The following is a 27,601-nucleotide window of genomic DNA, read 5'->3' as shown; positions in this document are numbered from 1 at the left end:
CAAGATCACGCCACAGCACAGCTCTCGACAATGTGGACCACTTCCCATATCTCGGGAGTCTCTCGTCAACAAAGGCAGACATTGATGTGCAGATTCAACATCGCCTCCAGTGCAGCCTTCGGCCACCTGAGAAAAAGAGTGTTCGAAGACCAAGCTCAAGGTCTACAGGGCTGTAGTAATACCCACCCTTCTGTATGGCTCAGAGGCATGGACGATTTACAGAAGACACATCAAGTCGCTGGAGATATATCATTCAGCAAGATTCTGCAAATCCCCTGGGAGGACAGACGCACCAACATCAGTGTCCTCGCCCAGGCTAACATCCCCAGCATTGAAGCACTAACCACACTAGATCAGCTTCGTTGGGCAGGCCAGACATGAGACTCCCTAAGCAAATGCTATATTCGGAGCTCCTTCATGGCAAACGAGCCAAAGTTGGGCAGCGGAAACATTACAAGGACACCCTCAAAGCCTCCCTGGTAAAGTGCGACATCACCACTGACGCCTGGGAGACCCTGGCCGAAGACTGCCCTAGGTGGAGAAAGTGCATCCGGGAGGGGTTTGAGTTCTTCGAAACTCAACGCTGCGAGCGTGAAGAGGTCAGGCGCAGGCAGCGGAAGGAGCGTGTGGTAAATCAGTGCCACCCCCGCCCTTCCCCTGACAAATATCTGTCCCACCTGTGACAGGGTCTGTAGCTCTCGTGTTGGACTGTTCAGCCACCAAAGAACTCACTTTAGGGGTGGAAGCAAGTCTTCCTCGATTTCGAGGGATTGCCTATGATGATGATGATATGCAACAGTACCATAACTTCCATCCCTTTGTATTCCAGTCCCCTTGAGATGTAGGCTAACATTTAAATTTTTTTTGCACCCGTCCATGAGCTTTGTGATTTCTGTACTCAGGGTCCCTAAATCTTTCTGCTCCTCCACAGTTCCTAGCTTCTCACCAGTTAGAAAATACACGGATCTATCTTTCTTAGGTCCAAAGTGGATGATCTCGCACATCCCCACACTGAACTCCATCTGCCACAGTTTTATCCACTCACTTAATTTACCAATGCCCCTTTGCAACATTCTGATCCTGTTTACACTTACTGTGCCACCTAACTTCATGCCATCAGCAAACTTCGATATACGTCCCTCTATTTCTTCATCCATCTCATCGATAAATTTAATAAAAAGCTGAGGCCCCAGTAGATTCGTGGAGAGCATCATTAAGTCACATCCTGCTACCATTAATGTACTCATAATTAATTCAGTGCCTTGTTAAATTTACACGTAGTAAAATCAGGAAAGTATTGTTAGTTTCACATTTAATTGAGCCAATTTTGACAGCATTTAAGATGAGCACCATGTGATAAGACAGGGGTGCAATCCTTTGTCAGAAATCTTTCAATCTGCAGTTTTGACAAGAGTATACACCCAGACTATTAACCTATCATTTCTCTTTACAAGTGATGGCAGCTGTGTTATATATTTCCAGCATTTTTTGGTTTTGATTCAGATTTCCAGTATTTGCAGGTTTTTTCCTCTTGATCGTTTGACTGGAGACCCTTGCGTGTTCAGTGATGATTCACTGGAATACTGCTATCCAATTTATAGCACAATTGTGCATCCAAATGGCTGGAATAGAGTTGAATCAATAGGACTGTCCAGTCCTGAACTGGATTTGTTTGAAGTACTTTAACTGCTTACAGCACTTTGGCAGGAAAATTGAATCTACTCCAAGTTGGATCTCACATCCAAATCAATGAAAATGTAAGTAAGTGGAGCTGCTAAAGAAAGGTGCAAGAGAGAGCAGACACATGCAAGTCAAGTTAACCATTTCACAGAAAAACAAATCCACTGAGAAAATATTAGGATGATTCTGATAATCTAAAGTATTCTTAGCACTTGCAAAGCTTTACTGTGATTTCTCATTTAGTTTACCCTGGTAAAATGTAGACTTACGGTGCATTCACACTACAAATCTGGCGTCGGCGAGAAGCAGTTTCAACTTCGCGTTGAGGCGTGGAGTGCAAATCGGATAACCAGGCCTGAACCAACTGCGAAGTGAAGCAGAGTGAAACTATCGTCTCCAGAGTCTCCTGCTGCCAGTGTCCAGTCATCAGGATAGATGCCAGAGTCAGGATAAATGGGTCAATCTCCAGTTGGCAAACTGTAACTAGTGGAGTGCCACAGGGAATCAGTGCTGGGGTCTCAACTATTTACAATCTATATTAATGACTTGGTCAGTTCAGAGAAGGTTCACCATGTTGATTCCTGAGATGAAGGGGTTGTCTTATGAAGAAAGGTTGAGCCTATACTCATTGGAGTTTAGAAGAATGAGAGATGATCTTATTGAAACATATAACATTCTGAGGGGACTTGACAGGGTAGAATGTTTCCCCTCGTGGGGGAAAATCTAGAACTAGGGGACATAGTTTCAGAATCAGGGGTCGCCCATTGAAAACGGAAATGAGGAGGAATTTCTTCTCTCAGAGGGAGTCTTTGGAATTCTCTATCCCAGAGAGCTGTGGAGGCTGAGTCATTGAATATATTTAAGGTGGAGTTAGACAGATTTTTGAACAATAAGGGAGTCAAGGGTTATGGGGAGCAGGCAGGGAAGTGGATTTGAGGCCAAGATCAGTACAGCCATGATCTTTTTGAATGGCAGAGCAGGCTCGAGGGACTACTCCTAGTTCCTATGGGCCCAAGTTTCGGGCTGCGCCACCGACCTGGACACCCGTTTTTCGCGCCACAAAGTGCGCCTAAAAAAAACTTACAGATTCTCCGGCTCCCTGCTGGTCCTCTGGAGTCGGGCGCGGCGCAGCACGGGCTGTAGGGGACGGTGCTAGGTCCCTGCGTTGAAAACAGTGCCGGGACCTCTGCACATGTGCGCTACAGTGGACGCGCATGTGCAGTAGCTCCAAGCGCACAAAACTGTGTGGGAGGGGCCCGAAGCATGCAGCCCCTAGCCCTGGCCGAATGGCCTCACTGGGGCTGCGTGCATAAGACTGCCTCCCACGCCCAGCTCCTGCTTCCTCCCCACCCGACTCGACTCCCGCTTCCCCACCACAACCCCCCCCCCACCCGCCCCCGGACCGGACCCGACCCCGACCCGATTCCCACTCCCCCCCACCCCCCGTCCTCCCACCGGGCTGGACCTGCGCTCACCCCCCCCCCCGCCCCCGACCTGACCTCCCTCCCTCCCTCCCGACCCGAACCGACCTCCCTCCCACCACCCCGACCCGCGCTCCCAACGCCCCCCCCCTCCCCCCCCACCCTGACAGGACCCAACCTGACCTCCCTCCCCCCGCCCGCAACACGACCTCCCTCTGCCGCTCCCGCCTCCCGACCCGAACCGCGCTCCCTCCCTTCCCCCCCCCCACCCGAACCAACCCGATCTCCTGCCTCCCACCCCCGACCCGACCCGTGCTCCCGACCGCCGCCCCCCCCCCCCCCACCGGACCGGACCGACCCAACCTGCGCTCCCAACCCGCGCTCCTCCCAACCCCGACCCGCCCTACCTGTAAATCTGGTGCTGGGCCCGGCCCGTTCAGCCTCCCTCCCCCTTCTCCTCCCCCCCCCCCCTTCTCCTCCCCCCCCTCTCGTTCCCCCCCCTCCGTTCCCTTCTCCTCCCTCTTTCCCCTTCTCCTCTCCCCCCCCTCCTTTCCCCTTCTCCTCCCCCCCCTCCTTTCCCCTTTTCTCCACCCCCATTCCTCTTCTCCACCCGCCATTCCCCCTTCTCCACCCCCCATTCCCCATCCCCCCTTCCCCTTCTCCACCCCCCCTTCCCCTTCTCCTCCTCCTCCTCCTCCTCCCATTCCCCCCTTCCCCTCTGCCCCCGCCCTCTCTCCCTCTACCCCCCTCTCTCTCCCTCTACCCCCCTCTCCTCGCTGTCAGAAACACAGACACTGACAGACAGAGAGTGAGAGACACACACAGACAGACAGAGACACTGACAGACACACTGGTGGGGGGGGGGGGGGGGGGGGGTGGAGGGCATCCCAGCACGCTGTTGGAGGGTTCCCGGGGGTGCTGCAGTCGGTAAGTAGAAAATGTTTAATTTATTGATTTTTTTTTTTAAAAGAATTATTTCTTATTAATTTTTTTGGATTGATTTATTGGTTGATTTATTGATGTTTTTATCATTTATTATTGATGATGGCTCTTTATTTGTAAAACTGAAGTGTTTAATGTTTGTAAAATTCCCTTTAAACCCCCCCCCATTCCCTACGCCTGATTTGTAACCGACGCCTGATTTTCTAAAGTGTAGACAAGGTTTGTTCGAGCATACAAAAATCTTCACTTACTCCATTCTAAGTTAGTTTGGAGTAAGTTTTCACTGCCGAAACTTTGAAAACAGGCGGAAGTGGCCAGACACGTCCCCTTTTGAAAAAAAAATTCTGTTCCAAAGTGAAACTGTTCCAACTGACTAGAACTGGAGCAAACTAAATGCCGAGAATTTGAATTTCTAAGATACTCCGTTCTACACCAGTTGCTCCAAAAAATCAGGAGCAACTGAGGCCGAAACTTGAGCCCTATGTCTCTGGATTCTGGCTGGATATACATTATAACTGCAGCATCGGTGTTTGTTGCAGTGTCATTGCTCCCTTAAAAAGCAAATGTGCACATTACGTGAAGGTTCAAGTGCTGACCGCTGCTTTCAAAAAAATAGCATACATAGACTTTCGACTGATTTGCAGGCTATTTCCATCCAGTTAATTGTGTAACTGCCAGACACTAAGTGAAAAAGAAATTACCCTGCAATCCTAAATGTTATAAAGGGAAATAGCTGTGCACTGACTTGGCAACACGTGTCATTTAATCATAGTTTATATTTTAAAAGCACCAGTCGGGGACAGCCTATACACTGACATCTGATAAAGACCTCTGACTAAAGTGAACACAAGTATTCTTTCCGTGTTAAGTGAAAATGAAACCATTTTCCATTATATAATCACCACACAGAATTTATCACACCACGGGGCTCCATGCAAAATTCCTTCTCCTAGTCTACTTCAAGAATGCATTCTAAGCATCAGATCTGTCTAAAGACCAGCTGAAAAATGCTACAATACCTAACATTTTGGATAATAGCAGGGTTATTGAGCTGTGATTTTTGACAGAAAGACAGACTAAAATTGTTGAATCTGAATCCAGAAAGCAGACTTAATTCTATACAATAAAATGGACTTGACCTTTTTAAGTCATCATCATCAAATTATGGCTCGGTTCCTCAACAAATCCAATCGTTCATTATTACTGATTCAAGGAGCCAAATATGCTTTTTAAAACAAAACTTTCTGAATATTCAAAGAGAACATATACAGGGACAAGACAAAATCATCATCAAGCAAATTAAACAGTTAGACATTCTTTAAAAGAAATTTGAATTTGAAATTTGAAAATGAATAAAGTAGGTTTCAATACTGTGACAATTTCCATTACACACTTTCTTTTGCCTAATGAATTCTAAAAAGGAGCCAAATACAAAATTAAATATAATAGTGCATAAATACAAGAATTATGCAGAAACTGCATGATAATTATACATAATTTGTGTGTCTTACTTACACAATGAGAATAGGTTTCATCTGCCACCATTGGTTCAACCACCATCTGATGGCCATTTACCTGAAAAGAAGAAAATAATGTGAAATATCCTTCAACCCTCGAGACCAAGTCTGCAGTTGCTGCAATTCACGACACTGTCTACATTTTTAAAGCCCAATTGCTACAGATAATTGTTCATTTTAACTAAAAAAACAAGAACCAGAGGGGAGAGGAGAAGAAATGTTTTTATGCAGCAAGTTATGATCAGGAATGCACTGCCTGAAAGGGTGGTGGAAGTAGATTCAATAGTAACTTTCACAAGGGAATTGGATATATACTTGAAAAATTTGCAGGGCGATATGGGAAAAAGGGTTGGGGGGTCGGGGGGGGGAGGGGAGAAAGAGAGTGGGACTAATTGGATCGCTCTTTCAAAGAGGCAGCACATGCACAATGGGCCGAATGGCTTCCATCTGTGCTGTATGATTGATTATATGCAATTGTGCTGAGCCATTTCAATATAAAGATTTTGGGCATGACTGTTGAGGTCAAGGACTGATGCATAGGTTTGATAAAAACTGTAACCCCGTTAAGTCAAAACTATGAGAAACCTCCTACCCACACTCTCATCAGAAAGGCTGAATTGTTGACTGACATGCAGGAATTTGTCACGGCTGAGCCAGAAGAGACTCTTTTCAAAGGTCTGCCATAACTTCCTGTGGATCCCTGATAACACTTTAATGGTGGATCAGTTTTAACAGCGAATTAATTGGAATATGCCTGAACAATGTTTTCAGCTTGCCACATTTGCCAACAAAGCACGAATGTGTCCACGGCAGAGACAGACAATTTAAAATTACACAATTAGTGCTCAGCAGGATCGTCGAATCAATTTTTACTTTTGAATTTGTCTTTAAATTTGACTTCAGTCTAGCTTTAAAAACATGAAAATTTGAATACAATCCACAAAAGACTACAGACAAGAAAAGGCAATGAAGGCTACTTTACAACTGCTGGAGTTTTACTTCAGGTGGGGGGGGGGGGGGCGGCAGGAAAGTGACATTAACAACCATGTTCCATCCCATAACTCAGCAGCTATTATTGGGTACACGGTGCTTCAATGCATGGATCACTCATTCATTTCAAGGGAAACAGCCTTTGAAAGCTTGTACAGATTACTTCATATCCAATTACACTTTGAAGGGTTTTCTGTAGAACATAAAAACACAGTAGTGGAGCATCTGAAAACCATCAAAGCTATGTTAAGTCACCTGAGCAGTCGAGCCTTCTTTTGAACGTGCACTGATATTGGCTAAGGTTTGTCAAAATGCCAAGCTTATGACCAGTTGAACACTCCACTCAAGGCACATTTGACTTGCAGAGCATTTCCAATATTTTTTACTTTGTTCTGTACAAATATTTCTACAATGAGAGTATGGCATTATTTGCAGAGGGTCCCCCTAGAATGTGCCATTGTTTACCACGTCTCCCCAGAGAAATCATTGAAAACTGATGTTGTCCAATCATCACAGTGTCTTTGTAAATAATAGGCAGATGATACAGAACACAAGCCATTCTCGTAAGAACATAAGAAATAGGAGCAGGAGTAGACCATTTGGCCCCTCGAGCCTGCTCCGCCATTCAATAAGATCATGACTGATCTGATCTTGGACTCAACTCCACTTCCCTGCCTGATCCCCATAACCCTGGACTCTCTTACCATTCAAAAATCTGTCTATCTCACTTTAAATATATTCAATTAATTTATCAATAAATTTCGACAGGGACATTCCAGCAGCTCTTTCCAGAACGAAATAGTTATTGAAGCTAAACTGAAATATTCTTTTTTTCTTTTAACTGTACTAATTTCATGCTTTAAGGGAGAGATTATAACTGCACAAAGAATTCATTTTTTAGTAATATATGCAGCATTTATTATTTTAATTAGATGCATTAAGATCATTTGAGATTAATTTAAAAAATGAGCTCAATTTCCCCATAAAGATTCAGGACAAATCCACTGCTTGGCAAATCATTAACAAGGGGCCACAAACTGAGAATTATGACAAACACTGAAAAACATATTTTGACAAGAGGGTCATTAGAATATGGAATGCTTCACAAATGGTAATTGAGGCAGAGATTATAATATTTTAAAGAGAATTGGATATGTATTTTAACACCAAGAACATAAAATGGGTACAGGGGCTCTTCCCTTACTACCCCCACTGGAACAAGATGTGTTATAGAAAACATAGAAAATAAGTGCAGGATTAGGCCATTCGGCCCTTCGAGCCTGCACCACAGAACAAGCTGAAGCCAGGTTCAATCCCTATTGCACGCAATGAATATTTATGCCCTGGTCCCAATGCAACACTATGTGCCTTCTCCCTCTCCAGAATAGAAAGAAAAATAATAATTCTATTACCTATGTACAGTAATATTTTTACTACTGTAAAATGAAAATGAATAATCTTATTAATGTAAACATTTACTGAACACAATGTTTCGTGAAAGGCAAATTCAGGCATAAACAATGTTTAAATAAGTTAGCAACAGATAACTTTTTTCTTCTGCTCCAAAAGTAGCACGATGGCTTTAAAACCTCAATTCTACTATGCATCTTAAAACAGGATTAAATTTCTTCCCTATTATCTTTCAATGGATCCACAGCTGAACTCATAGCCACTGTGTCCCTGCCCTCTGGAAACTCCCTCTCCTCCTGCCTACAAAAGTTTCCTATGGAGCCTCCTTTTTGATTACATTTGCCTCTTGATGTTATTCCATTTCCCCCTCCTACTTGCCGCCCTGTCACTGCTGGCTACCCTGTAAAGCACTGAGATATATCTGTCTATTTAATGAACGCTATATAAATGTAAACAGTTATTGTTGTAATATGGTGAAAGCAGCACACAAGTACCAACGGTGATCACAAGAGATCTACAAGTACAGATTACCCCTTGACATCGGTATCTGCACGATCAAGCATTTTATAAATAAAAAAGGAAAATTCAAGATCACATCGTCAAGATATTATCTTATTCCGTGGGTGACTCCGACAGCTTTAAGAGTCAACCACGTAGTGTGGGACAAGAGTATGGTAGGCCAGATCGAGTAGGGGTGACAGGTTCCCTTCACTGAAGGACATTAATAAAAGTTGGCTTTTTACGACAATCTGACAGTCTCCATGGTCAATTTTTCACGGTGCCAGCCTGCAGATTTCCAGATTTATTGAACTCAATCACGGTGGGATTTGAAACCTTGACCTCTGGGATGTCAGTCCAAGTAGGTTAATGTATCCTATGAAAAGTGATACAAGATTATGAGTTTTGTTTTCCTATTGCTCCAAAAGGCAGCGGGGATAAAACAAATCTGAAATGATTTTGCATGTGCATATAAAAATTATACGTGTAGCTAACTTATTGTTTCACACAGATTTCAGAGTTTTATAACAAAGCCATAGGTATGGTTTTCTCAACATTTTGATGGCAACTGCCAAATAAACTGAACACCTACTTGAAACCTTTTGTGGTTAAAAGAAATGCCACCTTTAATTCTAAAATCCTCAATGTGTCATCATTTCATATAGAAAAAATGTTCAGAATTATATTTATTGACTTTTCTTAAGAACGTCCAATCTTTACCTTTAACAGAGGCCAGGCGCCCTTGTTAGGTTCCTTCAGATCATTAACAGGAAGGTATCCCGATTACCTATGTCTGTGTTAAATCAACAGGGCTATGTCTTCCAACTAGTTTGAACCCCAATCAGAACTCAAGGAAGACATGCTATGCTGTGCACTTTGCAAATTCAGTCAGTAACATGTTTGTCTGGGCTTGGGTGGCTACAAGGCAGTTCATATGTCTGTTTGATGTTGCAGCCTCCAATGCATTCAATGGGGCTATTCCAAGAATACATGGGGTACTTCTCCAGTGAGATCATGAAGTGGCCTAGTAGCAATACGACCCTACCTGGTGGGTCACTGTTGGACATACAGACTACACTCCTAAGCCTGTGCGTAATTAGCTCTTGGGCATGGCAGCAGTAATTCAATGAGAGATGAAGAATATGCCATAAATCAAGAAACATCATTTTCTGATGACACAAACCTATGCGGGCAGGTAATGAGTAGAAAATAGATTGGTTATCTTCAGGGAAACTTGTAGCATATTACATAGATAAATTGACAAATGGCAGATGGATTTTAATGTGTATATAAATGTTGGGTAATTCATAAAGCAGCATGCACCAGTAAGCATCTGTATGATGTAAAAGGTTCCAGTTTGTGTCTCCACTGCCAGAAGCCAAATAGGAAAATATTTTGGGACCATCATTCATCACAGCCTAAAAACATTTGATTACTGTGAGGCAGTTATCAATAAGGCAAATTAGGTGCACTGGAACTGCAAGTCAGAACAAGTTGTAATTATAGCGATCAATGATAAGGCCCATGTTACAATGTGGCATGCAGTTTTACTCATCCAAGCTCAAAAAGGTAATAGATAAATTGTGGAAAAAAAGTGATCAGAATAATTGCAGGTCTTAAGAGTCGTGAAGAAAATCTTAAGTGGTTAAACTTAATTTCAATGGAGCAAACGGAGGGGAAACATGAAGCAGGTCTTTAAAATAATGAAAGGAACTGAAGTCAGCAAGCTATGCAAAGTAGGACAATAGGCAAAGCACGAGAGAAAACAAATATTTTAATCAAAAATCTGCAGCAACGTTAGAAGTTAGAAAAAAACATTTTTTTCATGCAGCATATGGAAATGTGGACTAGACATCCAGAGTACATAAAAACAGAAAATGTTGCAAATAACCAGGTCAGTCAGCATCTGGAAAGATAGATTAACGTTGACGTTAATGTTTACATATATATGTAATGCTTTGGGTGTATCCATCATCAATCATTAAGATTGTGAAAAAAGATGATGGGATAGGGAGAGCGCGAATCAACCGATATTCCAGTCAGAGAGTGTTAAACTGCTTAACAGTGAAACGGGTTATATAAAAGATCAGTGAGGTGATGGAGACATAAAAAGGAACATAAAAACAGGATTAGGCCATTCAGCCCTCAAGCCTATTCCGTAAGAGGATGAAAGAACATGTAAATAGGAAATTGAAAATACACAAACAAAAAGGAAAAGAAATGGAGAAAAAGAGGACTGCAAAGTCTAAAATAAAACAGAAGCAGTTGGCTAAACACAGTGGCCCTGAATTTGCAACCCCTGCGGGCATGTACATTAGGGGCCCCGCAAGTTCCGGGTTTAGGTATGCGAATTCTCTTGACAGATCACACCTTCCGAAGGTAAAGGGCTGCCCAGCAAATGCCCTTGCAATTCTTACGACTGATTAATGCAGGTGTACGGCCTGCTTTTATCAGCGCAAGACTTTTAAAGGACAGAAAGAGAAATTTTTTTCAATAATTTAAACATTTAAAATCCTATTAAATAAGGTAAGCATATTTTTAGACCCTTTCAAATATGTAAATGTCTTTTTCAAAAAATAAAATGTTTGTTTTACATAATTCATTAAATTCCATTTTGCTTAATTCTAAATATGTGATGCTTTCTAAAAAAATTATTTTAAGTGCTGATGTGTTTTTGGGGGATCCCCATTCATACTTATGGCGAGTTCTGTATATACAGAACACACCATAAGTACGAATGGGAATCCCCCTACTTTGATTGGTTGGGCCGGCCCACGTCATCCCAGGGACGAGTACGAAGCACTTAAGTCTCTGCGATATGTGGGCCTCTATGCAGGCCTTCGCATCAAGGCCCAGGACCAGAAGTCTCCGTACCTCCGGGACCACCAGGTAGGTTCATAGAAATGTTTCGAGTCGGAGGCATCTGCCCATGGGAAGCCTCAGACCGTAAATTTTGGGCCAGTGGGTCTGCCAGTACTGAGGAGAAAACACAGATCAAACAACCAAATTGCAGAACCCCCTGCCCCATTATACTGTGTCCTGATGAAGTGTCTTCACCCCATCATTAACCTGTATACCCTCCTCCTAGACACCAACAGATCTGTCGCGCATCCCCAGCGCCCATTTCTGTGAAGAAAATGGAGGGTGTAGCTTAGACCTAAAGTTATTGAAGTTCAGATTAGAAGACTGCAGAGTGCTCAAGAAAAAAAACACTGTTCCTGAAGCTTACACTAACCCTTGTTGGGACAGTGTAGATCATCAAAAACAGACGTCAGAATTGGAATGGGAATGCTGGTAACGAGCACAAGGAGGTCAGAGTCAGACCAACGGAGCTGTTTGGCAAATTACTATTTGGTCCCTCAGTGTAGAGCAGTGCATACAGTATACTGGATTAGAAGTACACAGAAATTTCTGACTCAAATGGAAAGAGCATTTGAAGCTCTGGGCAATGATGTGAGAATATTGCTATTGCACCAGAAGACACCAAGGTAAGAACAGCTGGATGTAGGGATAATGGAAGGGTAAACGAGGGCATCTGAGAAAAAGTGGTTCATTTGGAGACAACTGACAATTCCAAAAGGGAACTCTAACCAGATCTGTTGAAACGGGGAATCGAGGATTGGGTATAGTAAAGCACTACAGGATTTAAAAAATATTAACAACACTTAAAATTCATGTTCTTACAGCACTTCAAAGACTCTTCATCTACAAGACTCAAGTCAGGAGTCTGGTGGAGTATTCATCGTTTTTCTGAATGGATACATCCACAAGAAGCTCAACACGATCCATAAATAGTACAATTCATCTGGTCAACACCTCAGCCACTGGACTCGACACCCATATGGTCTCCACTATCGCCTCACTGTAGCTGCTGAATGCACAATATACAGGATTCACTGCAGCAACTCACCAAGGTTACTTTGATAGCAATTCCCTCTCCTGTAACCTGTACCATCAAGAAGGACGAGAGCAGCAATGTTGTGGGAATACCATCACTGCCAACTTGCCACTTCTATTCAGAAACTATTCTGACAGACATATATCACTGCCGTTCCTTCATTTTTGTTGAGTCAATATCCTGGAATTCCCTACCCAGCGCCATTGTGGGAGCACCATCACCACAAGACTACAGTGGTTTAAGATGACAACCCATCACTACCATCTCAAAACTCGGGATGAGCAACAAATGCAGCTTTGCCAGCATTGCCCAGATCCCAAGAATAAAAAATGACCTCGGGTGCGTTATGACAACATTGCCACACCTGGGAGCTTGAACTCTGGGACTGGAAGAACCAGAGAACGTGCAAGTAGTTTTGGCAAAAACCTTTCAAATAAGCAACTTAGTAACAGCAAAGCATGATGGAACAAAATTGCTAGAGGGTCTGTAAAAGTATGTAAAAATGTTAACATTCATACAGTTGCTAGTTGTTATAATTTTAGAGCACTGAATAAATGCTTCTATAGTTCTCAAAAGGTAAATGTAGATTTTTATATTTTAAGCAGAAAATGCAAGCAATGTGACTCAAATGGTGAACAAGATCTTTGTAAGAAATAATCAAGAGTCTTCCTCTTCTTTTAAAAGAAAATAGCATGTACCCACATGTGGTTATGGGGACATGAATATGAAGCAAATTCATATGAACCAATACAGTACTGAAGAACTCCAAACTTTGAAAGAACATAAGAAACAAGAATTCACAAGAATTTGTGCACCACCTTTCTCAGGACACCCCAAAATGTTTGACATTTTAAAATGTAGTCATTGTTGCAAGGACATACACAGCAGCTCTTTTGTGCATAGAAAGATTCCATTACAACAATGAGGTAAATGACTAGTTTATCCATTTTGGTGATACTGCTGGAAGAATGAATGAACTCCTTTGAAAAGATGCCATGGGATCTTTTACAGTCACCATAACAGGTAGACGAGGCCTCAATTTGATCTGTTGTTCAAATACCACCAACAATACAACTAAAGTGCGCTCAACGCCTGAAGCAGGGCTTGAATCCACCATCTTCCGGTTGCAAGGTTAAAGTCAAGCTGAGACTCCTTAGGACTCAAAATTACTTTCGGTCTCAGATCTAGAGCTGAGCAGGGTTCTGAATTTTGGGAAAATCATCATTTAGTTTACAAAACAGAAATTTAATTTCAATTCATACATGGTAGGCAGTAGGTCAGGATATTTTTTCTGCCCATTTCTTTCCACATTTACCATTTAGCATAATTCCAGGTATCAAAGAGTCCAAGGTTCATAATGGAACAAGATAAGCCAACACTAAGGTCTTTTGCAACTCTGGCTAATCAGGTAGGACTGCCAATTAGTCCTTGCACCCTATTTTATCCTGGAACAGGAGTCGGCCAATCAACCCCTGGGGCCTGTTCCACCATTCAATCAGATTATAGCTGCCCTGTACCTCAACTCCATTTACCCGTCTTTAATCCGTACATTTTGAAACCCTTACCCAACAAAAATCTATCAAAAATTGTGCAAATTTCAATTGACCCAGCATCCACAGCCTTTTGGGAAGAGTTCTAGATATCATTACCTTTTGTGCAAAAAGGCACTTAATTTTGCTCCTGAATGGCCTAGCTCGAATTTTAAGATTGTGCCCCCTATTTCTATATTCCCACACCAGAGGAAATAGTTTCTCTGTATTGACCCTACCAGATCCCTTTATAATTTTAAACATCTCAATTAGATCACTACTTAACCTTCTAAACACAAGGGAATTCAAGTTAAGTAAAATAACCTGCCTTCATATTTTAACCTTTCAAGGTCTGGTATCATGCCGGTGAATCTGTGTTGTACCCCCAATCTGCCACAGTTTTACCCACTCACTTAATTTTTCTATGTCTCTTTGCAACTTCCTATTCCCACCGACATGCCATTTTAAAAGAAAACCATGGGAAGCTAGGAGTCTGAAAAACATGATCTGCTATTTCCGACTACATGTTACGCATATTCAAGAAATTTGAATTTGAGGCAGCCCCTTAAATCGAGTGATATATTTTTATTTGAAATTTTGAAATGTGTTATTTATACAAAGTTATGGCCTTGCCAGCAACGCCAACATCCCACGAATGAAAAAAAATCCTGCTAGAGCATTAAAAGATTAAAACCAGAACCATTTCTTACTACTTCTTATACTTGGATTCCCTCATTAGTGCTGTTAGTCAGGTGACAAGAGGACAGCATTCAGTGAAATGCTCTTAGTTTTAACTTTTGAGTTATTGAGAATTTGCAGATTTTCTGTCAGTACCAGTTGAGCACTTTCAAGTGTTTAGTGAACACATCCTTTTTATCTGAAGAGCATGTTCACTCAACTCCTAAGTCTACAATCACTTTTAAAAAATATCTTGATATATTGGGAGCACTTTTATTTGCTAATGTTTCTTCCCCCTCCCTCAAAAAAGAAAGAGGTACCTGTACATGCTGTATCCAAAGGTGATGCTGCAACATTGCCAATAAATGGATATTAGCAGTGAAGTTGCCGCTAATGTTGCAAATTCTTATTACTCTTATTACAGATATAACTACTAATGCTATTGATATTCCAATGCAAGAGGTAGCCAGAGACTATGATGACTGACTACATTTTCTTTTTTTTTTGTGCTATAGTTTGTGATCTGTCAGGAACAATAGTGCAAGAAAAGAAGAAATAATAAGGAGCTACTTGGCCTGTCAAACAATTTGTTCCAAAGACCATGCCCAATATGCTCTCTCACCCCGAGGCAAGATTCTGACGTGTATCCCAACACCACTGTCCTCCCCTGCACAATCCAGTACATTTCTGGGCTTCTTTGCCATCTTGATTTCAATTGTTTGCTTTCACTACCCAAAATAATCTATGCTGGAAGCATCTTTATACAGTCTAATGCTTCCTCTACCAACAGAGTTCTGCTGTTCTGAGGGGCCCTTGTTGAAAACCATGGGGAATGGCATCCTTTAAAGGTGTGATTCAGGTTCCAGGCAATTTCTTGTTCAGATCCTGTTGCCCATTGCTGTTTCCACAAACCACAAAGCATCTTTTGTCTTCCTTTCAAACCACGCATCCACCCACCCTGCCCCACCTCCCTGCCCCATAGTTTGCTTCTGAAGAATTGTAAAGCCCACATAACAAAGCTTTACCCACCTGTCAATACCATCTAGTAACTCTTCATCTTTGCCCCACCCGCAGTGAAGGTTGTTGAAGTTGGTGCTATTTCAGGCAGTTCTTGGGTTTCAGTAACTGGTACAAGATTGGCAACTTTAATGGTACTGAAAGGCTCTTGATTTCAGGTTTCATGATTACATTTCTGGGGTGTGGGTTACTTTGTTGGGCTTCATTACCAGCATGGTGCCTCACAAGTTGGGAGTGCCCATCACGGAACTACCCCCATCATATTCCTAGCCCCCAAGAGTAAAGCCTTACAAAATTACCCTTGTTCTCCATCCATTGCCAGAAAACTAGTCTAGGAAGCATTTTCTGTGGCTATTTTTAACAGCACCATGATGCTTTACCTGGGGACAAGAAGTTCTGACTACAAAATAACACATTATTTACTGTAAATTAGAACCATCCAAATGCAATATACAGCATTTGCTGTTCACCCAAATAGGCGGTCCCTTGAACAAGAATGTCTTGCTTCCACGAGTTCACAGATGTTTCAATGAAGGACCCGATGTTCCAGTCCTGAACTCCAATTGAAGGGGTGGAAGATGTCTGTGCGTGGATTTTTTCATGTGTGGTGACCGTTGCACATCAGCCATCAACCGGGCTCGACAGAGCTAGGCCTTTATCCAGTGGCAAGGGTTAACCAGGACAACTGGAGACCTGCTCTGCTGCACAGATCTAGTGCGCACACATATCGCAGTGTGGGCTAGCTCGTGCTGCCCCTGGGCCCTCGCCTCTTCTGGGCCCCGTACCCTCACTCGCCGCAGCACCACTCCCATATCCAAGGAGGATTGAAAGATTGTGATCAGAGCTGCTGCTATCTTCTCCCTAGCTTCACTCAACAACTTTGGATACATCTCATCTGGACTGGGTGACTTGTTAACTTTGAGTGATGCCAACCTATTTGGCACCTCTTTTCCATCTATTTTTATCTCATCCAATATCAATATACCCCATCTTTAGTGCAATGTTAACTTCATCCTCTTGTGAAATCAAATGCAAAGTACTCATTCAGTACCGCAGTCACAATCTCTGCCTCCATAAGATTTGCTTGTTTGTCCCTCATCTCCAGATTAAGTGGTCTCTAAATTGTCAAGACTGCTTGTCCAGCATCATTTTGGATGAGCAGAACTTTTCTCCCAATTAAATATTGGGAAGACCGAAGCCATTATTTTCGGTCCCCGCCACAAACTCCATTCCCTAGCCACTGAGTCCATCCCTCTCCCCAACATCTGTCCGAAGCTGAACCAGACTGTTCGCAATCTTGGTGTCATATTTGACCCTGAAATGATCTTCCGACCACATATCGGCGGCATAACCAAGATCGCCTAATTCCCACCTCCGTAACATCGCTCGTCTCCACCCGTGCCTCAGCTCATCCACTGCTGAAACCCTCAACCATACCTTTGTTACCTCTAGATTTGACTATTCCAATGCACTCCCGGCTGGCCACCCACATTCTACCCTACGTAAACTAGAGGTGATCCAAAACTCGGCCGCCCGTGTCCTAACTACCCATCACCCCTGTGCTCACTGACCTATATTGGCTCCCAACACCTCGATTTAAGCAACACCTCGATTTCAAAATTCTCATCCTTGTTTACAAATCCCTCCATGGCCTCGCCCCTCCCTAACTTTAATCTCCTTCAGCCCCACAATCCCCCCCTCCCACCCATTCCAAGATATCTGAGCTCCTCCAATTCTGTCCTCTTGAGCATCCCTGATTATATTCATTCAGACATTGGTGGCTGTTCATTCTGTTGCCCAAGCTCTGGCATTCCCTGCCTAAACCTTTCTTTCCTTCTTGAAGATGCTCCTTAAAACCTACCTGTAACCAAGCTTTTGGTCACTTGCCCTAATTTCTCTTTATGTAGCTCGGTGTTAAATGTTCTGTCTTATAATACTCCTATGAAGCGCCTAGGGACGCTTGACTATGTTAAAGCTACATAAATACAAGTTGTTGTTGTAGTAATCAACCCCACCATTCCTTTAACTATCCCTTTACTTCTTGTATGTGTAAGATTTTTCTGCATGCTTACCGTACTTTTAGCAAAATAAATTCCTTTTGAATTTCCTGTTTTCATTTGTTGTTCTACTAATGTACATCCTGATAAAGGTACTGTATGGTGAACTGATATCCTGCACCCAAGGGTATCAGGGTACAAGTGTTATCTTCCATAGGGCAAGAATCCAATCAAATACATTATAAGCCAGGAGCTTTTGTGCAAATATGCCTAGAATTTTCAGTTAGTTAATGATGCACTTGCTGCATTGCAGGCCAATCTCCTATAAAAAGACTACTTATGGCACTCCTTACCCATGTAACTTGCAAAGCAACTATGCCACTAACTATGGTGGAACAAGAGGTAACCCAAATTAAGGAAATCCAGCCATCTCCTTGCATCACAACCCGAGGGTTCACCAGATTGACAGCATCGTTAAGAATGTTTCAGAACAGATTCTTTGACATTATTCAAAATTGACTGCAGAGACTCATCACTGTTCTCATCAGCACGAGGGGAAAGGCCCAAAACTATTACTGGTTAGAAGGACACAGCAGCTCGGAGTTATTCTTAACAGAAGAGAGAAGTTTGTTTTAAATTAGGTTTATCCTAAATGACTTAACATCCTGGAATCAGTGTAATTCACCGCATGCAAATCTTTAATCCACTGCCAGATAAATGCAAATTAAATCAAATAGGGTCTTTTCATTTTATCCTTTTTTTTTTTACAGTAATGATAAATGTACAAAGAAATGAAAGTAAAACATGGATAAAACAAAATTCTATAACAAAACAAGTAATATATGAATAATTAGCAGAAAAAGACGGAATAAGTTTTTTTTTAAAGTCTAGGATAGAAGAGGTATAAATGTTCTGTCAGGTATAAACTTAAATAATTTGCAACAGAATGGGAACATCCTGCTTCTTGGAAAGATGTGTACATGCTCTCAGAATTATAAACTTTATTTAAGTATAAATGCACTCCACTTTTGTTGTTGAAAATCATACTCCAATTCGAGTAGAGGGAAGCAAAATGTACAAGCAAGCAATATTTCTTAAAATGGACCCTAATCAATAAGAGCGCCATTTAATACGATCATGGCTGATCTTCTACCTCAACTCCATCTCCCCGCACTATCACCATATCCCTTGATTCCCTTAATATCCAAAAATCTATCAATCTCTGCCTTGAATATACTCAATGACTGAGCCTCCACAGCCCTTTGGACCCAAGTTTCGAGCCGCGCCTAGAACGGCGCAGTCCCGACCTGGACGCCCGTTTTTTGGGCCACAAAGTGCGCCTAAAAAAACCTCCAGATTCTCCACCTTCCTGCAGGTCCTCTGGCCCTCGGCGCGGCGCAGCAGGAGCTGTAGGGGGCGGAGCCAGGTTCCTGCGCTGAAAACAGTGCCGGGACCTCTGCACATGCGCGCTACAGTGGGCGCGCAAGTGCAGTAGCTCAAGGCGCCCGAAGCACGCAGCGCCTAGCCCTGGCCGAATGGCCTCACTGGGGCTGCGTGAATAAGGCTCCTCCTACGGGCAGCTCCTGCTTCCTCCCGACCCGACTCTACTCCCGCTTCCCGCCCCCAGACCGGACCCGACACTGACCCGACTCCCGCTCCCCCCACCCCGACCCGACTCCCGCTTACCCCCGCCTCCGGACCCGACCCCCGCTTCCCCCCCCACCCCCGGACCGGACCCGACTCCCGCTCTCCCCGGACTGGATCCGACCTGACCTCCCTCCCCCCGACCCGAACCGACCTCCCTCCCACCACCCCGCCGACCCGACCCAACGCCACCGACCTGTAAATCTGGTGCAGGGGATGGGCCCGGCCCGTTCAGCCTCCCTTCCCCCTTCTCCTTTCCCCCCCCCTCCTTTCCCCCCCATCTCCTCCCCCCCTCTTCGCTGTCAAACACAGACACTGACAGACAGAGAATGAGAGACACACACAGACAGACAGAGATAGAGGCACTGACAGAGACACACTGGGGGGGGGGATCCCAGCACGCTGTTGGAGGGCTCCCGGTGCTGCAGTCGGTAAGTAGAAAATGTTTTATGTATTGATTTAAAAAAAAAAATTATTTCTTATTAATTTTTTTGATTGATTTATTGGTTGATTTATTGATGTTTTTATCATTTATTATTGATGTTTTTATCATTTATTATTGATGATGGCTCTTTATTTGTAAAACTGAAGTGTATAATGTTTGTAAACTTCCCCCCCTCCCCCATTCCCTACGCCTGATTTGTAACCTATGCCTGATTTTCTAAAGTGTAAACAAGGTTTTTTCTTTACAAAAATCTTCACTTACTCCATTCTAAGTTAGTTTGGAGTAAGTTTTCACTGACGAAACTTTGAAAACAGGCATAAGTGGCCGGACACGCCCCCTTTTGAAAAAAAAATTCTGTTCCAAAGTGAAACTGTTCTAACTGACTAGAACTGGAGCAAACTAAATGACGAGAATTCCGATTTCTAAGATACTCCGTTGTACACCAGTTGCTCCTAAAAATCAGGAGCAAATCATGTGGAAACTTGGGGCCTTTGTGGTAGAGAATTCCAAAGATTCACAATCCTTTGCAACCCAAATTATAATCAATTCCACAGCCTAATAGACTCTAGAAAAAAAGTTAGCAGTTGATCCCGATGACCAGACTGCAATAAGTTTCTTTGCAACCAATACATCTACTTCAAAAATAGGCCGCATCCAAATTGTGGTTTGAGTTCATCGGTTTCTAGTTTTACATATGTAACTATAAAAAGTCTGCTCAGCATACTGACACACCCAATTATTTTATCAGTGAAATTTTATGACAGATTTAAAGTGATGGATCAGAGTAACTAAAACAAGACGACTTATTAAAATGCCATACTATACATCATGGGACACTAATTCTCCAGATATTGGCCCCAAGTTTCCACACGCGGCAAAAGAGGCACCCTTCCGAGCTGGGCGCCCGTTTTTCGCGCCAAAAACGGCGCCTGAAAAAAAAACGCGCGTTTCTCGAGCGCTTTGCAGCTCGATGTCAGCTTGGCGGAGCTTACCACTCGCACCGATTTTGTAAGTAGGAGGGGGCGGGTACCATTTAAATGAGTTTTTTTTGTGCCGGCAACCCTGCGCGTGCGCGTTGGAGCGTTCGCGCACGCGCATTGTGAAGGAAACATTGGCACTCGGCCATTTTTGTAGTTCTTTGTAGCTATTCAATTTTTAAAATGTTTTAATAAAACCACATTGCCCTTCCATGATCAGCACTGAGGCTTCTTGCAGCAGTGAGAAGGCTACAGGAAGCCTCAGAAGTTGAGGCAGCCATTTCCCGACGGGCCCGACCGACGGCAGAGGGGCCTTCCCCCCCTGCCGTCGGGAATGGCTGCCTCAACTTCTGAGGCTTCCTGCAGCCTTCTCCCTGCCTCCCCCACCCCGCTGCCGTCGGTCGGGCCCTCACTGCCTCCCCCCCCCCGCTGCCGTCGGTCGGGCCCTCACTGCCTCCCCCCCCCCCGCTGCCGTCGGGAACGGCTGCCTCAACTTGTGAGGCTTCCTGCAGCCTTCTCCCTGCCTGAAAGGGCTGCCTGAAGCACTTTCACACAGGTAGGAGCATAGTTTATTTAATCTTTTCTTTGCTTATTAATTTTTATTCAGGTTGGAATTATTTGTATAATATTTGTACAAGTATAACTAAGGATTTATTGTAGAATGTAATGACTTCCCTTCCCCCCCCCCACCTCGTTCCGGACGCCTAATTTGTAACCTGCGCCTGATTTTTTAATGTGTAGACAAGGTTTTTTCAGGCCTACAAAAATCTTCACTTGCTCCATTCTAAGTTAGTTTGGAGTACGTTTTCACTGTGGAAACTTTCAAATCAGGAGTCAGTGGCCGGACACGCCCCCTTTTGAAAAAAAAATTCTGTTCAAAAGTGAAACTGTTCTACATGACTAGAACTGCAGAAAACTTAAATGTGGAGAATTGCGATTTCTAAGATACTCCGTTCTCCACCAGTTGCTCCTAAAAATCAGGAGCAAATCATGTGGAAACTTGGGGCCATCGACTGGGATAACAGCTGTGGTGAAGTTCAAGGGAACATGCTCATGAAGGTCGAATCATAGATTTTTTACAGAGCAGAAGGTGGCCATTTGGCCCATCATGCTTGTTCTGGCTCAATGAAGGAGCTATCCACTGAGTTCCCATTTCCCCACACCTTTGAATGTTATTCTTTTTTCAATACTTAATTCACTTCACTTTAAAAGTTAGTATAGATTCTCCTACCACTACTGTTCCCCATTGGGCATTCCATGTCTTAACATCACTGCATTAAAATTAATCTGCTAACCTCCCCCTTCACTCTTATGAACTTAAATGTATGCCCTCTAGTTATCAACCCACTGGCCAGTGTAAATAGTTCATCCCAATTCACCTCATTAAACTCTTGCTAATTTTGCACACCTCTATCAGACAACTTATCCTTCTTTACTCAAATGAAAAGAGCCCCAATTCCTCACATCTCTTCTCTCAGTTGCTAGTTCAGTATCATAAATATCTGCAGAGTTTTGTAGTGTACTGGTCAGGATATTGGAGTAGCAACCCAGAGGTTTGAGAGTTCAAAACCGATCATAGCAAATTGAGAAATCAAATTAAATAAAATTGTGGGTTAGCACCAGGAATACAAAACAACCATGAAAGGTTGTCGTATAAACCCAACTGCCTCACTAATGTCCTACCTGGAAGGAAACCTGCCACCTTTACTAGGTCTGGTCTACACATCGTGGTTGACTCTTAATAACCTCCGTTGCATAACCTTCTCAGGATAACTAGGGGATGGGTAAAAAATACAGGAACAAAGAATGGTATAAGGGACAAACATAACAGTTTTAAAAATCCAAAGAATCTATTGAAGATAGGCTGGAGAGAAATTTTAACAAGCACAATTTTTTTTAAAGTTTTCAAGTTTCGAAGACATCTCAAGTAACAAGAAATCTGGGACTTGGTTTTAAATCTGTTGCAGACTGGAGATAAAAGTGTTTTCAGTCTCTTTGCTGTTTAAAAGTCTCAACCCAATTCTTTCAGGACCACACGCCAAAATTGACTCTAATTCAGCACTGATTTGGACTAAATTGGCAGCTCCATAGAAACCACAGGATAATTGAGAAAGGTGAATGGCACACAGATAAAAGCAGGATTGCTTTTCAGAATTTGAGTTGAGGCACATTACAACAGCACAGTAGATGCAACTTCACTCTGCATTAAACCATACCCGACATAGAAATACTTAATGTTGACATCAGTTGCGTTAAATTTTGCATCGCTCACCTTGATGAGCACAGAATGAATAAAATAATGAAAAATATTAATAAATGTTTTAAAAAAAACATTTTCACGTGTACAGCAGACAAATTGCACATTAAAGATTTGGTTGATATAAAAATAGCAAAAAACTGAAATTGGTAAATAAGGATAAAGCGATGATCACCTACCCGACATTGCTATTGAGGGAGTGTCAGGCAAGATTACATTTTTAAAGTACTGTTAAAAAAGGTCATCCTGCTCTTGCTGAATAACTTCAACGGTGGATGAAAAAGATAAATCATTTATTTTCTCAACCTTCCCTTTCATCACTTCGCTGTTCTAGCAATCTTTTATTCCTCACAAAAAATTGGAGGTTTGTTAAATTGTTCTTCGATCCATTTTTGTCATAACTCAAAGATATAGGGCTCAATTTTCCCGGGTCATTTGCGCTGTTTTTTTGGTGCGCGCCATTTTTTTTGATGTATTTATTGTTTTCAAAGTTTCCCCCTGTGATCTGCACCGGCGGAACTGACTCAGTTACGATTTTTCTAGGCCAGTTTTTTTTCTAACGTCATGTTTGCACCGGTTTTTACAATTTTTCGCAGTTGAGCCAAAATGTTTTCCTCCTAGGTCGGCGTATCTGGCCACTCCCAAAAAACCTTCTGGGCACTGAAGAAAACCAGCACACATTGACAAATTGGCGCTGAAAGACCCCATTGTTTTTAAATCGAAGATTTTGGAGGGAGTCAAGAACACTGTAAAAATCAGTAATAAAGTTCAACTTTATTTTTAAACTGGTCAACATAGTAAATGGAAGTTTGTTGGATTTCAGAAGTTCTCTTTTTTTAAAAAAAAAACTCACTCACACATCACCACCAAACGTCTTGAAGCAGGGCTGGGGGGTGGGGGGGGTGGAAGAGGGGAGGGAGAGCAAGGTGCCGATCGGAAGGCTTCTGCAGACGGCAATGAAGGGGTTGAGGGTGGGGGGGTGGGTGTGGAAGAGAGAGAAGGGGAGAAGTCACAAGACTGCAATTAGTTAAAGGGGGTGGGGATGAAGAGAGAGAAGTCACAAGACTTGGGTGTGGTCCCGACGCGTAACCTGGACGGAAGCTGACCGTGAATACAACATGTTGCACATTGCGATGCGCAGCATCATAGAGAGGACCACTGGCATCTTTAAACAGTGTTTCCGATGGCTGGACCATTCCGGAGGCTACTTGCTTTACTCCCCGGAGATTGTCGGTCAGTTCACTGTTGTATGCTGCATGTTGCATAACTTAGCCATCATGAGGCAGCAGCACCCGGTAGTGGAAAACCCACCTGCGGTGAAAGTGGCTGGTGATAATGATGCAGATGACGAGCAGGAGGAGGATGATGAGGATGATGAAGCCATCTAAGAGCCTGATGCCGGAGCATGACGGCGGAGGAGGGCAGGCCATCGTGCCTCTATCAATTGCTCGAGCCTTGCACCAGCAGCTCATCCGTGAACGCTTTACTGCTGCCTGAGGGCTCAGCGACAACTATTCCACATGGACTATGTTTACTGTTTGGATCTGTTACGTAATGTTGTGTGGTGTTAATGGAACAAATTATGGAAATTATTCTTGTTTATTTCAAAAGTTGTTTTAATATTCGAACAAATAATAGAAATGATTCTTCCTGAGTTCCAAAAGTTGTGTTAAGAATGGAACAAATAATGGAAACGATTCAGTTTTAATGTAAAATATATTTTATTCAAAAGTTTAACAGTTCTTTTGTACACAAGAACATAAGAAATAGGAGCAGGATTAGGCCATTTGGACCATCGAGCCTGCTCCGCCATTCAATAAGATCATGGCTGATCTGATCATGGACTCAGTTCCACTTTCCTGCCCGCTGGGCATAACCCTTTACTCCCTTATCGCTCAAAAATCTATCTCCACCTTAAATATATTCAATGACCCAGCCTCCACAGCTCTCTAGGGCAGAGAATTCCATAGGCTTACAATCCTCTGAGAAGAAAGGTCTCCTCATCTATTTTAAATGGGCAGCCCCTTATTCTGAGACTATGACCCCAGTTTTAGTTTCCCCTATGAGTGGAAATATCCTTTCTGCATCCACCTTGTCGAGCCCCCTCATTATGTTTTGAAAAGATCACCTCTCATTCTTCTGAACTCCAATGTGTATAGGCCCAACCTACTCAACCTATCTTCATAAATCAACCCCCTCATCTCCAGAATCAACCGAGTGAATCTTCTCTGAACAGCCTCCAATGCAAGTATATCCTTCCTAAAATACAGACACCAAAACTGTACACAGTACTCTAGGTGTGGCCTTACCAATACCCTTACCAATAGTTGTAGCAGGACTACTCTGCTTTTATACTCCAGCCCCCCTGCAATAAAGGCCAACATTCCATTTGCCTTCCTGATTACTTGCTGTACCTGCATACTAACTTTTTGTATTTCATGCACAAGGACCCCAGGTCCCCCTGTACTGTAACACACTGCAATTTTTCTCCATTTAAATTGTAATTTGCTTTTCTATTTTTCCTGTCAAAATGGATAACCTCACATTTTCCCACATTATATTCCATCTGCCAAATTTTTGGCCACGCACTTGGCCTGTCTATATCCCTTTGCAGATTTTCTGTGTGGCCTCCTCACTATTTGCTTTACCACCTATCTTTGTATCAGCAGCAAACTTGGCTACATTACACTCAGCCCCTTCATCCAAGTCATTAATAAAGATTGTAAATAGTTGAGGACCCAGCACCGATCCCTGCGGCACCCCACTAGTCACTGTTTGCCAACCGTAAATTTACCCATTTATCCTGACTCTGTTTTCTGTTAGTTAGCCAATCCTCTATCCATGCTAATATATTACCCCCAACCACGTGAACTTTTATCTTGTGCAATAACTTTTTATGTGGTACCTTATCAAATGCCTTCTGGAAATCCAAATACACCACATCCACTGGTTCCCCCTTATCCACCTGCTTGTTACACCCTCAAAGAACTCCAGCAAATTTGTCAAACATGATTTCCCTTTCAGAAAACCATGCTGGCTCTGCTTGACTGTATTATGCTTTTCCAAATGTCCCGCTACTGCTTCCTCAATAATGGACTCTAGCATTTTCCCAACGACAGCTGTTCGGCTAACTGGTCTTTAGTTTCCTTTTTGTCTGCCTCCTTTTTTTTTTAAAATAGGGGCGTTACATTTGCAGTTTTCCAATCCACTGGGACCGCCCCCAGAATCCAAGGAATTTTGGAGATTACAACCAATGCATCCACTATCTCTGCAGCCACCTCTTTTAAGATCCTTGGATGTAAGCCATCAGATCCAGGGGACTTTTCCGCCTTTAGTCCCATTATTTTACCGAGCATTACTTCATTAGTGATAGTGATTGTATTAAGTTCCTCCCTCCCTATAGCTCCTTGATTATTTGTTCAACGTTAGGTTCTGCACCAGTTCCCAATTATTAATTCCCCAGTCTCATCATCTAAGGGGATCAACATTTACTTTAGCCATTTTTTTCCTTTTTATGTACCTGTAGAAACTCTTACAATCTGTTTTAACATTTTGTGCGAGTTTACTCTCAATCTATCTTCCCTCTCTCATTTTTTTTTAAGTCGTTCTTTGCTGGCTTTTAAAAGTTTCCCAATCCTCTGGCCTCTCACTAGTCTTGGCCATATTGTATGCCCTTGTTTTCAATTTGATACCCTCCCTTATTTCCTTAGATAGCCACGGATGGTTATCCCTTCTCTTACAGTTTTTTCTTCTCATTGGGATATATTTATGTTGCAAGTTATGAAATATCTCCTTAAATGTCTGCCACTGCTCATCAACCGTCCCATATTTTAATCTATTTTCCCAGTTCACTTTAGCCAACTCTGCCCTCATACCTTTGTAGTCTCCTTTATTTAAGCTTAGGACCCTGGTTTGAGAACCAACTTTCTCACCCTCCAACTGAATTTAAAATTCAACCATGTTATGGTCATTCATTCCTAGAGGATCCTTTACTGCAAGATCATTTATTAATCCTGTCTCATTTCACAACACCAGATCTAAGATAGCCTACTCCTTGGTTGGTTCCGCAACGTACTGTTCAAGGAAACTATCCCGGATACCTCTATGAACTTTTCCTCAAGGCTGCACTGGCTAATATGCTTTGTCCAATCAATATGAAAGTTAAAATCGCCCATGATTATTGCCGTTCCTTTATACAAGCCTCCATTATTTCTTGATTTATACTCCGTCCAACAGTGTTGCTACTGTTGGAGGGCCTATAGACTATGCCCACCAGCGACTTTTTCCCCTTATTATTCCTCATCTCTACCCAAACTAATTCAACATTTTAATCCTCTGAGCCAGTATAGTTTCTCACTATCGCACTGACCTCATCCTTTATTAATAGAGCTACCCCACCTCCTTTCCCTTTCTGTCTGTCCTTCCGAATTGTCAAATACTCCTGAATATTTAGTTCCCAGCCTTGGTCACCTTGCAACCATGTCTCTGTAATGGCTATCAGATCATTCCCATTTGTACAGTCAAGTCGTCTATTTTGTTATGAATGCTACGTGCATTCAGAAAAAGAGCTTCTAAATCTGTTTTTTTTAACCATTTTTTCCTGCGTTGACCCCACTTTATGATTCACCTTTATATTTATACACTGTCCCTTCCGAGCACGCTCTGGTTTTTATTTCCCCCAGTGTTATCTTCTGCTTGTCC

General features: G+C 42.8%; 1 protein-coding gene across 2 annotated transcripts in view; it reads right to left on the bottom strand.

The window, feature by feature from the left end:
- The window catches only part of LOC139265751 (ribosomal protein S6 kinase alpha-6), a 170,419-nt gene that overhangs the window by 96,770 nt on the left and 46,048 nt on the right, over positions 1-27,601 (bottom strand). For both annotated transcript variants that reach the window (XM_070883105.1, XM_070883107.1), the window contains exon 2: positions 5,559-5,618. In XM_070883105.1, the coding sequence (XP_070739206.1) occupies positions 5,559-5,618 (60 nt within the window). The remainder of the gene's footprint in view (positions 1-5,558; positions 5,619-27,601) is intronic.

This window comes from Pristiophorus japonicus, chromosome 6, assembly GCF_044704955.1.
Source record: "Pristiophorus japonicus isolate sPriJap1 chromosome 6, sPriJap1.hap1, whole genome shotgun sequence".
Classification (NCBI taxonomy): domain Eukaryota; kingdom Metazoa; phylum Chordata; class Chondrichthyes; family Pristiophoridae; genus Pristiophorus; species Pristiophorus japonicus.
This window is presented reverse-complemented; position numbering and strand designations above follow the sequence as displayed.